The sequence below is a fragment of the Aquila chrysaetos genome, chromosome 8 (assembly GCF_900496995.4).
Source record: "Aquila chrysaetos chrysaetos chromosome 8, bAquChr1.4, whole genome shotgun sequence".
NCBI classification, from domain to species: Eukaryota; Metazoa; Chordata; class Aves; order Accipitriformes; family Accipitridae; genus Aquila; species Aquila chrysaetos.
The window spans coordinates 38805009-38821232 of record NC_044011.1 but is presented as its reverse complement, the minus strand read 5'-3'; the positions used below and the strand labels follow the sequence as shown (position 1 = coordinate 38821232).

The 16224-nt window shown below is 49.2% G+C and overlaps 1 protein-coding gene across 1 annotated transcript; it reads left to right on the top strand.

Moving 5' to 3' along the window:
* Positions 1–490: 490 nt before the first annotated feature.
* HYOU1 (hypoxia up-regulated 1) lies at positions 491–16053 on the top strand. The gene is given in 25 exon segments (XM_030023013.1): positions 491–618; positions 620–762; positions 984–1077; positions 2374–2452; positions 2737–2891; positions 2997–3073; positions 4019–4200; positions 4805–4920; positions 5686–5869; positions 6313–6447; positions 7345–7427; positions 7527–7659; positions 7909–8096; positions 8373–8511; positions 8624–8684; positions 9456–9538; positions 10157–10345; positions 10527–10726; positions 10896–10983; positions 11604–11726; positions 12092–12225; positions 12744–12828; positions 13245–13497; positions 14356–14439; positions 14982–16053. Coding segments are annotated over 25 exon segments (3171 nt in total). The 5' UTR covers positions 491–517; the 3' UTR covers positions 15044–16053.
* Positions 16054–16224: the final 171 nt, after the last annotated feature.

Here is a 16224-nt window from a genome sequence, read left to right as displayed (position 1 = left end):
GTGCTGCCTCTGGGCTGGGGAGGGGGCGGTACTGGGACAGGGTGGGTGTACTGGGCTGGGGCGGGGGCACTGGGATGCGTGGAGGGGCACGGAATCGGGCGGGGGGAGCCGGCAGGGCCCCGAGAAGGTGCAGGAGGCACCTGATGGGCCGGAGGGAAGGGAACTGGGGACACGGGGACGGGACTGGGGGGCTCCGAGGGGCTCCAGGGGGTGGGGCGGGGCCGGGGGCAGAGGCGGGGCCGGGGGGGGGGGGCGGGGCCGGGAGCAGAGGCGGGGCCCGCTGGCGGCGAGGTGCCTCTCAGCCGCCAGGGGGCGCCCGCGCCAAACAGTCGGGCCGCACGTGGCTCTGTTGCCGGGCGGGCGCCCGCTCGCGCGCGCCGCCACCGCGCACGCGCGCGCATGACGCCCCACGGCGCGCGCCCCTCCGCCCTTCTCCCGCTGCCCCGCCCCGGTGCTCCCGGCCAATGGGACCGAAGCTCCCGTCGTGGCCACTTCCGGCTTCCCCCGACGTGGCCCAATGGGGTCGCGCGGGCCGCCGGGATTGGCGCGCGGGGTCCCGGCGCCGGCGGCCGCGCCAATGAGCTGGCGCCGCGTCCGGGCCGGGGGTTGCGCGAGACGCCGGGGCCGCCGCTTGCAGCACCTGCCGGCGGGCCGGGCCGCGCCGCGCCGGGCCGGGCCGGGACGAGATGGCGGCGGGGATGGCGCTGGTGCCCTGCTGGCTGCTGGCCTGGCTGCTGCTCTCCTGCCGCCTGCCCGGCGCAGGTACGTGGGCGGCGGGGCCCCCGGGCCCGGTGCCGGCGGCTGTCGGGGAAGGCGCGGGGGGGTGAGCGGGCCGCCCTGCCCCCCCTCCCGCCGCCCTTCCCTCCCCACGGCCCGGCCGGCTTTATGGGCCGCCCCGGGCCGCCCGGTGCCGGGAAGAAGCTTGGCCTGGTGCCGCCTGGCTTCTCACCGGCGGCTTTTTTCTCTCCCCTCCCGTGCTGCAGGGTCCGTGGCGGTGATGTCGGTGGACGTGGGCAGCGAGTCGATGAAGATCGCCATCGTGAAACCCGGGGTGCCGATGGAGATCGTCTTAAACAAGTAAGCGGCTGCCCCTCCAGAGCCCGTCCCCGCTCTGATACCGCAGACGTACCGCGGGGGGCTTCCCTCCCTCTTATCGCGCCTTGGAACATCGCCGCAAGTGCCGTCCGGAGGCAGGGCTTTGGGGTGCCCAGGGCTGAACGAACGCTGTTCCCCCGTCGTGAGGGGAACGAACGCGCCCATCCTCTAACTCGGCGTTTTACGCCTTGCTTCCTGCCACGGGTGAGCAGCTGCTGAGCACCGCGCAGGGCAGCAGTCCAGCAGTCCAGCTTCGAACCCTGCCTTAGGGGTGCTTGGGTGCGCTTTGGGGGCCTTGCGAGCAAGCAACCGAAAGCCTGTGTGATTAAGGGCACGTTGCGGTTCAAATGTGAAAGGCCACAGTAGCGCGTTCTTGCCTATCCAGGTAAGAAGAAGTAAGATTCTCAGTTCTCCAGAGGGACCCCAGAGGCAGGTTTGTTTTCCTGCAACTGTTCAGAAACCTATACTTGCTTGTGAAGCAAACCAAGCTCTCCTTTCACTTGGCTGCTGTGGCTGCGGCCCGTCCCCGAGACACTGAATGAAAAACTTGCAGTTGGGAGAGGATGTACAGTCAGGACCATCTTCATTTTCTGGGAGTCTAGACTGAGAGACTGGATTTTTCACCCAGCTCCCTGAAACTTGGCAGTCATTGGTAGAATGAGGGAACTGTCTCACCTTGCTCGCTAGTGGAGGAAAGCAAAAGTAAAGCAAGTCTTGTCTAAGTACGAAGCAGCACGTTCCAGAAGGCTATTTGTGAGCCTTTCTTCTTCATGGCAATTCATTTTATTGTAGCCTTATGGTCGAGAATTGACAATGTGTTACAAGACATTGGGATGTGGGTAGCATGCACTGAGCATAGTGGACAGCTTTAAGCCATTTCGTAGTTATCGTACTGAAGTACTCACCTTGGTGTGCTAATGCGTGAATTGGAGCAGAAATGCGTCACCTCTTGTTAAGTTCTCTTGTCTTATGGGAAAAATAACAATCCGCTCACCACAGGTTCAACTGTGAATTTGAAAGATGTCTGTCCGTGTTTCGGTAAAGCCCGTTATTTGCCTGTGTCACGAGGAGCATCAGGAGGTATGAAAGCTCTGAAAGGAGGTGCTGCTATCACAGCCCTTCAGATGAATGGAGGGGAGGCTGGCCTTCATCTCCGTAGGTGGTATCCAAGCACCTTCCCTTAGTCTCTCTGGAATGGAAACAACGCCTTTCCTCGCTAGGGACTCTGTACTGAACGTTCACCTGTTTCGACTGGTTTATTCCTCTCTTTCTACACAGGGAGTCACGAAGAAAAACACCTGTGGCTGTTTCTTTGAAGGAGAACGAGCGTCTCTTTGGTGACAGCGCACTAGGAATGGTAAGAGTTCTTGTTACTCGCCGCGCCAACTGCAGTTTCTGTGCACAAGATACATGTTCCCGCTGCTGGGTCCTTTATGATAAATGTCCGAGCTAGGAAGCTTTATTTCTTTCTTCTTATCTCCTTGGTGCATTACTGGCTTTCTGTACTGGCTCTTTGTGTGCCGGTCTTGTGCTCCTACCTCCCATAGCAAAAGTTGTTCACCACGTAGCTCAGGATAGGTTTGTTTGACAACAGTGAAGCCAAAGAAATGCAGCTGGATGATGTGCTTTTTCTTTCTGCAGTCCATAAGGACCCCCAAGGTGGCATTCAGATACTTTCAGGATCTGCTGGGTAAGCGTATCGATAACCCCCACGTGGCGCTGTACCAGGCCCGATTCCCAGAGCATGAACTGGTGAAGGATGAGAAGAGGCAGACCGTTATCTTCAAGCTATCCCAGTAAGTGGCTGCTTCTGGGTTCCTTGTGGATGGGACTTTGGCTACCAGGCTTCTACAGCTGACTCTGTTGTTGCTGTAATTTTCTTTCCTGTCTGTTTCTTGTAGAACGATACAGTATTCTCCAGAGGAGATGCTGGGGATGGTCCTGAACTATTCACGTGGTCTGGCTGAGGAATTTGCAGGTTGGAAGGATTTAGCTGTTTCTTACAGTGTCTGTGCGTGCGTGTGTGTGTATATTATAGGATTTGAGCAGAGACTAAAGGTGTTTGAAAACCTACGGATTTTTAGAAACAGGACATTGGGTCTTTTCGGCTGTAGGTTTTAAGCAAGACTTAGCGACTATCAAGTTGTCATTTGTTTCTAATATGATGCGAGTTTGGGTTCTTAATCCTATTCTTGGGGGCAGGCACCCAGATCCCACCCAACCTTGCAGTGAAGGAGCCTTATGGGCAATCTCTGGAGGAAGAGAGTAAAGCATTTTCTCAGTGACACGTGTGACTAGAGCAGAAGCACGTTGGTGGGTAACTGCAGGGGAAGGTGGAAGTAGCTCTGTTAAAGTCTGCATTGTAACTGGTCTAGATGGAGACTTGCTGCTGGAGCTGAACTACGAGGAAAGAGCAAAAACTGCCCTCTGTTGTGAAACTTGCTAACAGATAAGAGACTGTCATGCATTTGCTATGCTGTGTTGCTAGTGAAATACCACAGTAATGAAAATTGGGTGAATTTCATTGATGTGTTTGACTTGGATCATAACTAGGAGGCTGTGTGTTGTTTGGTTAGTAATACTAAAGCCAGTCAAAAGACTTTTGACTCTGGAGAGTGAACATAATCCAGTGAGAAAGTAAGGCTCCACGAAGATAATATTTGTTGAAATCTAAGGCATCCTAACATGTGAAAGAGAGGTCGGTAGACACGTGGCTTTGCCAGAATCTGGAAAATCTGCTTGGTTTCAGTGGGACACAGCGAGATTCATCCCTAATGATTCTGGCTGCTGATGCTGCTTCAGGATTGCATTCTATATGAGTCTTTATCATGGATTCTCTGGCTTTGCTACCATCACCCTGTTATAACGAGTCTTTGCACATGGCTACACTGATGGAAAAACATGTTCCCTGCAACTCTTTCAGAGCAGCCCATCAAGGACGCGGTGATCACCGTTCCTGCCTACTTCAACCAGGCGGAGAGGAGAGCAGTTCTGCATGCCGCTCGCATGGCCGACTTGAAGGTGCTGCAGCTGATCAATGACAACACTGCTGTAGCATTGAACTATGGAGTTTTTAGGAGGAAAGACATCAATGCCACCGCACAGGTAGGTGCAGCTGTGAGACGTGGAGAGTCTCGTGCAAGTGCCTGCATGTGGGGGAGAAAGTGCTGCAGATAAAATCACAAGGACTTAACTGTGAGGAATTGGACTCTGCTAGTCAACCAGTCTTCTCTGTTCTCATGTGTTCATCAAAAAGAGGAAGAGACGAAACCCCTATGTGAATATGGGGTGAAGCCAGAAAGCTTCTGGAGTGAGGGCAGGTGGCTGGGAGTTCCCATTTTGTTAACCCGTGTTTGTTTCTTGCCCATCAACAGTGGGGGGGGAATAACAGCAGTGATTTCCTAAGGTATTGGAAGCCAGACTCCGAAATACTTCATTTTCCTGAAGTTGAAGAAACTTTTAAAGAGGAAAGCTTTTTTTTCTGATCTATGAAATGGATGAAAAAAGTTTTCTTGTCCGCTTGTGTCAAGCGTGACCCTGAACATGTCCTGTGTTTGATCAAAGTACGAGTCCTGTCATTACAGTATAAAGCCAGGCTAGGGAGCAGATAGTCTTGGCCTGTATCAAGCTCAGACAGCAGTGGGTTCTTTCCTTACTCGTGGGGGATATCCAGGTGTTTCTGCTTCACTGTCCCAGCTTCTCTTTTCAGAATATCATGTTTTACGACATGGGAGCAGGAAGCACCGTTTGTACTATTGTTACGTATCAGACAGTGAAAACTAAGGACTCGGGAACCCAACCTCAATTGCAGATCCAGGGCATTGGGTAAGAATTCAACATGAGTTGCACAAAACCCACAGGTCTCAGGAAAGAAACCATTTGTTTCACAGTCTCTCCTAAATGTGGAATTCTGCAGTGAGGCTTCAGCACAGTAATTTGGATGGCAGAGTGGGAAACGTTTGGAGCAAAAAGGCTCTGATTAGTAATAATTCTGGTGTCACCGTCTTGTGCAGAAGGTAACTGAGAACGTCCAGGAGCCCAGGAGGCAACCGGTATACTTAATTTGCTTCGGGCTTGCTTTTTTATAGCTTCAAGCCATTTTAGCGTAATTCCATTTCCTATAATCTTACAGAAGTAGAGCGTGTCAGCTTGAAAAAGCAGAATACCCTTCTAGAGAGCAATGAAAATGCAGCATGTTTGCCAAATAAGGAGGGGGGTGCTGTGAATTGCCAGCCCAGCAATTTTAAATCCAAAACACTTATACTCCTGTTTCCAAGAAAATACCTGGGAGCTGAGACAGTTATCCTTTGGCTTCTCAGCAGTTTGACATGCTTGGCAATAAGGCCTTTACCGTAAACATAATGAAGTTTCCTACTCAGAGGCTATTGTGGTGATGAATATTTCTCCTCTTTGTTTCATTATAATGTGTTATTTTTGGAACAACTGTTCTTTCACAGTCAATCACAGCTTGTAATACTGCAGCTACTTTTGACCACTTGCCGCTCTGCACATTTGTGAAATAATACATGAAGTTTGTTTGTATTTCAACTCATTTTAAGTTGTTACATCTCTGTTTGTTCTTTTGCTCAGGTTTGACCGTACTCTTGGAGGTTTAGAGATGGAGCTTCGTCTCCGGGACTATTTGGCAAAACTGTTTAATGATCAGCACCCTTCCAAAGATGTCCGAAAGAATCCCCGGGCCATGGCCAAACTACTGAAGGAGGCCAACCGCCTGAAAACTGTCCTGAGCGCAAATGCTGACCACATGGCACAGGTCTGACCTTCTGTCACAGGCTTTCCAGCTTTTCTAGGTCTGAGGGCAGGGTGGGTTAAGGACAGCTGCGTAGAAGCACTGTCCCTCTGCAGCGTCAGCATGCTGAAGAGCATTGCTCCTGGTGTTCCAGAGGTGGTGGCGGCACTGGTGGTTCCTCTCAACTTGTGCCCACTTAGTACCGCTGGCGATTAAATGAGTGGATTGGATGACAGCTAGTCACGTGAAGCTTGGTAAATAAACTTTTGCTGAGAGAAGCTGTCTGTTTTAGCTGCATTCCATCTTCTCGTCACCTTAGCAATGGCAGGGTTCAGATGAGCACAGTCAGGTCCTAGTGCGTTGAGAAAGCTGGAACATTTTGCACACTGTGGCAAGTCAGGCAAAGATTTTGCTTGGAGAATGCTCCACAAATAATTTAATTCTGGCGGGTTTTTTTTTCTGGACAGATTGAGGGGCTACTAGATGACGTTGACTTCAAGGCCAAGGTGTCGAGGCAAGAATTTGAGGATTTGTGCTCTGACTTGTTCCAGCGAGTCCCAGGACCTGTGCAACAGGCTCTGAGCAGCGCAGAGATGAACATGGTAGGTTTAGGAATGCGTTAACAAGCCTGAAGTTTTTATGTACAGAGTTGCTGTTGTGTCACGATCAAAGCATTGGTGGTTGCGTTACTGGCACTGCTGAGAGGTACAGATGCCTGCTGTCGTAAGAGTGGTGTTGCTGCTGCAGTGAGGTTACTCGCTGCGGTGTCAAGCAGGAGCCTGTCATGGCTCCCTGCGCTATCCACCAGAAACAAAGGACTTGGAGGAGGCGTTTCTTGCTCTTAAAAAACTTTACTCTTGGGCTGGAGGTTTGAAACACTGATCTTTCCTTTCTTTGTCTTGGATGGTGGTTCTGATTGCTCTTCTGAAGTTTTATCTCAGAGCCTGGAAACAGCATTATTGCTGTTCAGGCTTCTCCTTTGAGTGCTCCCTTTAGAAGCCCTGTTGTGGACCACAGTTGGACCAAACGTGATGCAGTCCTTTGGAGAGACTTACTGCACTGTTAAATGCTCGCTCGCCAGGGTGCTAGGACACTCTTGAGCATCTTTTGGCTCTGGTATTCAATGCAAGACACTGAGTCACCTCTCAGAGTCTGTGTTTCCATCTGTTCTGGTCCACCTTGCTGTCCTGGCTCCTCTGACATTAAACTGTAGTCTGTCTAATTTTGAATCGAGTCCCATGTTTCAGGTGGCTTGAAGCAGCGGTCACGTTGCCCCTCTTTGACAAACCTGACTCCAGGTTCCTCATGTTGGCAAGCCTTGTGTCAGCCTGTCTGAGATCTGTCAGGCACTGACCTGCACTGGGATGGCAGGATGTAGCATGGGTGTTCTCGGAGCACCACACCAGTGCGTGGTGACCGGGGAAGGAGCTTAAGGAAGCCCTGAACTTAGCTTTCCAAAATTGCTTTCTCAAGACAAGGTGACTGTTTCCAATCCCTAGGATGGAATTGACCAGGTGATTCTAGTTGGAGGTGCCACACGGGTCCCCAAAGTGCAGGAGGTTTTGCTGAAAGCTGTGGGCAAGTGAGTATGTGAGGCCCCCTTCTAGTCTGTCTCCTATTGACAAGTTGCTGTTTATGGCAGCGGCTGCAAAGCTGACATCTGTTGCTTTTCACTTCATAGAGAAGAACTGGGCAAGAATATCAATGCCGACGAGGCTGCTGCTATGGGTGCAGTCTACCAGGCAGCTGCTCTGAGCAAAGCCTTTAAGGTGAAGCCTTTCGTTGTTCGCGATGCCGCTGTGTTTCCTATCCAGGTAATCCTTGGCTTTCTTCCTCTTGTGCAAGGTACAGGCAAATGGGGCTGCGCTGGGAGAAAATCTTCCGTATTGTAGAAGTGCTATTATATCTAAGAAGCCAGGCACATAGAAACATCTGTTGAGAAATACTTACCTGACCCCCAAGTTTTGCACAAGGTAGAGCAGCCAAACATTGCAGAAACGTGACATGAAATGCTGTAGAGGGAGTTTGCAGTTGCCGAGTCATATGTTCCGTTTGTGATGCAGGTGGAGTTTACTCGTGAAGTTGAGGAGGATGATAAATCCAAGAGTTTAAAGCATAACAAGAGGATTTTGTTCCAGCGCATGGCACCCTACCCACAGCGCAAAGTTATCACTTTCAACCGCTACACAGATGACTTTGAGTTCTATGTCAACTATGGAGATCTGTCTTTCCTGAACCAGGATGACATGCGGTGAGTTGAGCCCAGCGTCTGAGCAGACAGCTCCATGGCGTTGCAGTATGCCTAGCTGGAAAATTTTATTGGCAGGCAGGCCTACAAATCTGACTGGCCACCAGTGCATATTTGCAGATCTGTTCTCAGTTTTATGCGCTTAGGCAAACCAAACCATGCTGGTTCTTTGCTCTGTGCAGTTGTCCATTGCTGTAAACATGACTGTGAGAAGTGGTTAGCTGTTCTGCAGCATTGTTATCTTAAGTTTTCTCTCTGCTTTTGTTGCTGTGTCATCAGGATTTTTGGTTCTCTCAATCTCACTACTGTGAGGCTAAAGGGAGTTGGGGACAGTTTCAAGAAGCACTCAGATTATGAATCCAAAGGCATCAAAGCTCACTTCAATATGGATGAGAGTGGAGTACTAAGTCTTGACCGGGTAAGCACCACCCTGTTGTGAAGTTTGTCAGCCTATGTATTTTCCAGTTCTGTCCGTCTCTCTGTTATGGATGGTCCCTACTTAAAACTAATCCTGTGCTCCCCTCTCCAAGGTGGAATCTGTGTTTGAGACCTTGGTGGAAGACAAGCTGGAGGAGGAGTCAACACTGACAAGTAAATGCTGAGCTTTGATATTCATACTGGTGGTTGTGTTTTACCTGCAGTAGCTGGGATGACTAAAACATATCATTGCCTTGAGCAGAGCAAGCACCCTTGTTTTGGGGTATGGAAGTTAAACGGTTAGCTATAGCCTGTGATTGTGCATACGGCTCCAAAATACCCAAAAGCCTTTTGCGAGTGGCTTCTGGGTGCTGCAAGGAGCTCTGAAATGTCATACGCTCCTAAGGTGACTATGGCATGTGTTGCAACTTGAAAAATAAAAGTAGCTTTCTGGTTGTTCAGCCACAGCAGATCAGTTCCGGAGGTCTGCCCTGAAGGGAAGTCCTGCATCCACAGCCCTGCAGTGTTCTCCTGTCTGGTTGTCTGGGTTGGGATGCCCTGATCTGTGCTTTGCATTGCTCAGGTTTTAGAGCACAGACTTTCCTACAGAGAGCAGCTGGAAATCTGTATGTGTAGAGGTGAAGGGGAGATGCAGGGACAGCTAGTGCAGCCACGGGTTGAAACTTGAAGCTTTTTAGTTAAAGTTACAAATTTCAAGTCATATTCCAGTAGGGGTAGAGGCCCCAGCTTGTCTGTGCATGCAAAAATAACAACGTGAGGTCAGGGAAAGAAGAGTTTTCCTGCAGTGTACGTAGCTAACCTACACCGCAAAGGGACCTCCTTGGGGATCATTATGGTTGTGAGGGGAAGAATTGAGAGCTGAAGATTACTTTCTCCCTCACTTGGATACACAATATTCTGGATTTTTTTGTCTCCTATCAACAGAACTTGGTAATACCATCTCAAGCCTGTTTGGGGGTGGTGGTCCTGCGCCAGAGACTGGAGAGAACCTGACAGACTCGGTCCAGGTGAGCCCAAGGGTAATTGCTAGTGGGTGGGAGCCCCTGGGTCTTGCTATGGCTGCTAAAGAGGCAGTGATTTGTATGAGCAGAATTAAAGGTGTCTGGCAGCATGTCAGGATTTTAAATATTGTCACAAAGTGCTTTATTCCTTTGAGTTTCATGTGGTGTGCGTTTGAAGAAACTTGTGCTCTTTTGCTGGCAAGTTCAGCAGTGGTAGACTAGTGTTAAAGGACTTGTTTGTGGGGAAGTCTTTTGTTTCTAAATTGTCCTGTGTGCTCTGTGAGTAGGCTTCTGCCTGTGTGTTGTCTGTGCAGCTGTCTGGCAGGCTCCTTGCTTCCTCCTGGGCCATATAGGCACAGCTGCTGTTACGCTGGCAGTAGTGACGAGGTTTCTTTCTAGTGAGATGAAAGCTCCTGGTCACGGAGTCATGTTCTGCACTGAAGTAACTCTTAATTCCTATTCTAGCTCAGCACAGTCCCTCACTAATGGCTGCAGTCCCTGTGAGTGCTGTTTTTCACGTGTACATTTTTTGCAGAGGATTATCTGTTCTGTAAAAGATTTGCATGGAATTCCTGTGTTAAAAACACCATTTTGGTTTCCCCTTTACTTTCCTGTGGTGACCAGGAAGAAGAAGAGAGCCTAGCAGAAATGGGTAAAGAAGAGCAGGGGGAGAAGCAAGACCACAAAAGCAGTGCAGAAGATGCCGGTGACGAGCAGGGAGAAGAGAAAGAGCAGTCTCCAGGTCAGGAAGAAACTGCCCCTCCAAAAGCAGAGTCACAGAAGAAGGAAGAAGGCGAGAAATTAGAGTCTCGGGTGAGCATCAGATTGAAGGAATGGGACTGTGATTTTGGTGTCTGAGGAGTATTTCTGAAACTAATAAAATTCCCACAGTGCTCAGTGGAATTCTTCTTTCCCTGTGAGTGCCCTGCCTTGGAAAAGTTGCAAAATCTGCAAATAAGTTCCCTTGCCTGAGAATATACGTTGTCTGTTACAGGATCCCAAAGAAAACAGAGAAACTGTGAAAGAGGAAGAACCGTCTAAAAGTTCTGGTGACAGCACAGTTACCAAAACAGAGGAAGAGAAGAAGATCAAAGCACCCAAGAAGCAGAAGCTTGTCCATGAGATCACCATGGAACTGGATGTAAACGATGTGCCTGACTTGCTGGAGGATGAACTGAAGAGCTCAATGAAAAAGTATGTTTGAAATGGCTCTGCTGGGGTAAAGCTCTAAATAAAGGAAGTGAATTGCTTTGGAATGGTGATAGCTCACGTAGTGCTGCTATCCTCAGAAGGTGATGTATGTGATGTGGTGCTCATCTAAAGGCACTTGCTACCTTTGATTTCTGTTCTCTTTGCACTTTAGACTCCAAGACTTGACGGTCAGAGATCTAGAGAAACAGGAAAGAGAAAAGTCAGCCAACAGCTTGGAGTCATTCATCTTTGAGACCCAGGTAAGAGAGGGATATAAAGAAAAGAGAATTCCTGGAAGGCAGGTAGAAGTGCAGCTTGGCTGATCTGAATGCAGGGGAGTTGCTTGAGCTGGGGGAAGCTGATTTGAAGAGCCCAGGTCTCATCTTTCAGTCACTGTTTCTGCTACCATTAGGCCTCCCAAGGCCACGTGGACTTGGGAGGTTTTCTCGACACAGAATGAATGCTTTCCTTCAGCGTGTCTAACACACTAAACTTTGGGTTTCCAGTATCCCTTATGTGCACTTACCCATGTGTTTTGGAACAATTGCACTCGGGCTGGAAAGTAGCTACAGCTTCTCAAGTAATCTTGTACAGAAGAGGCAATTAATGTTAAGTGTGTGCGAGATTCTGGTTGTTGCAGCTTTACCATCATACACCTGGTGTGCGCGTGTGTCTATATACCTGGTGTATTACCATCATGCTCCTGGTAATGCTAGCAGCAGGAGCTCAGATTCGGGAGGGTTGAATGAGAATCTCCTGGCCAGTGCAGGCAGCACCCCAGGAGTTCACAGTCCAGCCCGGTTGCAGGTGGGTGGCCTGGTTGTTTTATGCTTCCATGCTCAGTGGTGTTTGACAGGAGTGCTTGCTTTGTTCTTTTCAGGACAAGCTTTACCAAGAGGAGTATCAGTTTGTCTCAACGGAGGAGCAGAGAGAAGAAATTTCCAGAAAGCTTAGCGAGGCTTCCAGTTGGATGGAGGAGGAGGGCTATGCAGCCACAACTAAGGTACTGCTGTGTGTAGTCAGGATACCAGTTTGCTGTAACTGCCATAGAAATTGCCACACAGGCTGATAGAGTATTGATCCATCCTGATCCTTTATAACCTGGCTCTCAAAAGTTCCTTGCTTCCTTGGTGCACTGTGCACAGAACATAGTATGAAGTTGTTCTTCCAGCCACGGGTGTGTCTTCAACAGCTCCAGCAGTAACCTGTTGATTCCACATAAAGTTTAGTCATGTGGCTCTTTTTGCTGTACGGAAATAGCCTATTTGATAGAGAAAATGACAAAAAACGCAGGTTTAACTTCTGAGGCTTACAATGTTAGATAGTGGGCAAACTAATTGTCTCCTTTTGCCTTTTCCCCGTTCGCAGGAGCTGAAAGACAAGCTTTCAGAGCTGAAAAAGCTTTGTAGAAACCTCTTCTTCCGTGTTGAGGAAAGGAGAAAGTGGCCGGAACGCCTGGCTGCCCTGGAGAGTCTGCTCAACCACTCAACCATCTTTCTCAAGTAAGAGCAAGCTGTTGGGAAGGAGAGTTGTGCAGCCAGTAACGAAAGAGGTGTCAACAGAACTTGACCAAATTGCATTGTGGTCTGAAAGCGACTAGCACTTCTTGAGGAAAGATGACCAAAACCCTGCTTCCTTGTGCTTGGTTCTGCAGAACACAGTAACAGAAGCATGCAAGCTCTGTTTAAACTGGGGGGACAGGACGTGTCCAACACTGTACACACCATTTTCAAGCAGATTTCTCCCTCGTGCTCCTATGGCCTCAGCTTTTCCTATCTTCCATGTTTTTCTGTTCTCTTGATAGCTGCATTTGTTGGCTCTGTATTCCATTCTTAGCATCCAGAGGTTGATTTAGGACTCTGTTTCCTGCAGAGGTAAGAGACATGGGTGCAAAATGTACTAAGTGGTTGGTGATGTGCAGTGACCATTTATTATTGCGATTACTGGAGTGGTAAACACCGAGTTGCCCATGTATAGTCTGTTTGGTTTAACAAAAATAAACTTTCTTCTTATCTTTAAGGGGAGCCCGAATGATTCCAGAGTCTGACCAGATATTCACGGAAGTGGAACTGGGTACGCTGGAAAAAGCCATCAATGAAACAACGGTAATAAAGGATCAAATGATTCTGGGGGAGGGTGAGGGTGGCAGTTTTGGGTTGCGTTTCCTGTTGCGTACTTTCGCTCAAGGTCATGGAATAGAGTGTGCCTGTTTTGTTTTCCATGCCACCAGCAGACCTTTTGTGTGTTTCAGTGTTTTCTAATGCCCACCTTGACCCCAGACTGCTTTGTGGGGGACGATGCTTCTTGTGTTGCATGTGGAGAGTTGTCTCCAGGAGTGGTGGTGTACCCCAGTAATCTGGCTGCATGCAGTTTTTAGAAGCAGCCACTGGGTTTTGAGGATTTCGTTCCTTTGTTTTGTCCTGTGTCTGGTAACTAAGAAGCTGGTGGAAATGTAGCAGGGAGCAGTGGTTCCTGGAACCCAGAAGCATTCAAAAAGCACCTCTTCCCTCCCATCCCACAGATCTGGAAAAATGAGACGCTGGCTGAACAGAACAAGCTCTCTCCTACCGAGAAACCTGTCCTGCTGTCAAAAGATGTAGAGCTGAAGATAGCAGCCCTGGACAGGGAAGTGCAGTATCTCCTGAATAAGGCCAAGTTTGCAAAACCCAAACCCAAAAAGGAGAAGAACACCACAAAAACCGATTCAGGCAAGAATGCTACAGCAACCTCCGAGACTGAGAACACTATCCCTCCCACGGAGGGGAAACAAGAAGGTAAGGAGCAGATGGGGAGCGTGTGTGTAATTCCTAGTATCTCATTACTGTGTGTCACACACTCATCTCTCTCTGCCTTGAGTGACAGGGAGCTAAATACATGAAGACAGTACTTAACTGTAAAATTAAATGATCCTCCTCTTAATTTTCAAAGTCAGCTGGGAAAATCTACGGATAGCCGTGTCCTTTTCCCCCCACCATTGGTTTGGGTTTTTTTTCTGTGAAGGAACAGAAAGTATTTATAAACTTCCTAGGATGGTTAGTCAGTATCTGTCTCTTTGGCTGGCTGCCTGCCTTAGAAGGAAGGTAAGCCATCAATGAGTTCCACGTGTCCAGAGCCAAGTATTCAAGGTCGTGTCCTATATCAAGGAGTAGAATGAGCTGTTAAGGAGAAAGGTTTGTGGCTTAGATGGATGCCAGGAAAAAAACACAACTCTTGGGACACTAAGACCTGCAGTTTTCTGAAGTTCTTAAGATCCTCTGGTTCTGCGTGCCCTGGTCCTTTTAAATCTAGACGGCTGTTTGTCAGCAGAGTTCCCTGCCGCTTCCTCTGGCCTGAGTAAGAGATTCTGCTTATAGTCACAGCTCCAAAGGTGACTTGCCCGTGCAACCAGTGAATCTCCAGGGCTTCTAGGGACGTAAAGCCTGGCAGACAAAGGCAGTGAGAAATAAGGAGCAGTTCTGCAATGCTTTTCTGAGGGTTGTAGAGAGATCCACCGTGGGAGTGAATTATTACAATCCTGCTGAGGCACCACAGCTGGCTTGTTGGTAAACCTTGCCACTAGTCACCTCATCTCCCTGTGCCTAGTCTCCTGTGTATTCTCCCTTAACTTTTGTTTCTTTCTGCTTTAAACACAGACAAACCTGAGGATATTGGTCCAGCCAAGGAACCTCCTACAGCTGAGAAAGTAGCAATAGATGATGAGCCTGGATCAGATTCCGGTGGGTAAATCCTTGACGAATGGTCTGGAACTTGGTAGCTACAAGAGCAAGCTGTGTGCTTCTTTGCATCTTTGTAGCTGTAGGAGGTAGTAAGATGGTAGAACCTCCAACTGCAGATCAATTGTTAATTCTGCAAAGAGAAAGACAAAAATTTTGGTTCCTTGCTGTTCCTACATTTTCATTGTTCAGCATGACGTTCTAATGTACCGCTGCCTCCTGCCTCAGCAGCTGCTTTATGCCTCCATCGCTGCAGTTTACAGCCAGTCCTGTAGCTGTCAGCCTGTCTTTGTTAAAGAACTGATGTGCTAGCCCGTGTTTATTCTGCCACTCCTATTGTGAGCACAGCAGTGTTAAAGAGGTGGAGGGCAGTAATGTCTTCAGCTCTTTGGAGCCGAGTATCAGTACCCAACACATTCCCCCAACTTCTGTACCATAGACCGAGCATTTGCTGGAATACTTAATGAATGTCAGGGACTGTCAACGCTGCTTTGTACACTGTAAAAACTGTTTCAGTGTGTGACTGAGTTTACTTCATTACGCAGGGTCCAAAAAAGAGAAGACAACAGAAGCTGGAGGAGAAAGCAGGAAAAACGATGAGTTATAACACCCCTGCAATCCCACTAGTGTCAACATCTATTTATTTCATGGTTACTTTCTTGTTTTTATAATGGACCTGGTTAGTCATGATGTAAATGGAACACAACAAACAGTCTGACAACAAAATGGGATAGAGATGTAAATTTTTTTTTTCCTGTCTGGGGATTTTGCCGCTACTAACTTAGTGAATTGGTTCTTGTTTTTCTTTTCTTACGTGTTTAAAGGTGGCAGTATGCCCACCGCAAATTGTCTCTGTTTGAATACAAAAGTCACCAAAGTGACTTTTCTGTGGAGAGAAAGCAGTAAAGAAACATCGTAAGCTTTAGGAAGTAACTCGGAACACAAACTCTGTGCGACACCTCTGGTGAAGATAAATGGGATTAATGCAGAAGCGTATGTAGCCGAGATGGTGTTGTCTTTGCATACGAGGCCCTAGCTTAAAGAAATGGTGTGAGTTCAGCTGACGAGAGGTATGTTCTCATTTGGATTCGTGGGAAGGTGGAACGGACTTGGGGAGGCGGACGCTCCGTGCTTGGAGCTACGAACGTGTCTGTTTTCCGTAGACTGTTGTTAACACCATCTCTCTCCGTGCTCTGTAGCAGAGTCTGAAAATCGTGAATTGAGACTTGACAAAAAGATGCTGTATATAGTTTGCTATAAAATAAAAAGTTCAGACGTGGCAACAGTGATGGCAAAGGAGACGGGGAAGGTGTTAGCGCATCTGGTAGTCAGAGCGACAACCACTGAGGGACCACAGAGGTGGCACAGGGTTGGGCGAAAACGAAACGGGCGAATCTAGTCGTAACTGTCCTCCTTCCTCGGTATCTTGTGTGCTCGGCCTGGCTTTATCGTGAACCTCCATCTCCTTGGCCGTGGGACGCTCCCGCTGCTGCAAAACACGAGTGGAGTCTCCGACCAGCCGGCGCGGACGCCTGTGAATGTGCATCTGAATCTCGTTCTCCATTTTGGCCTCTTCAACCAAAAATAAAAAGTACACTTCCTGCCAGTCTCTCAAAACCCGGTTTCCTTCCTTTCGGGCCGTACGGACAGCTCGCCGGGCGGCAGGGCTGCGGCCGGGCGACGTGCTCGGCGGCGGAACGGAGCGGCGGCGGCGGGCGGTGCGGGGGGAGGGCGCGCGGAGCGGGGCGGGGCTGCGGCAGGAGGCGGCGGCGCTCTGCTCGCCGCTCC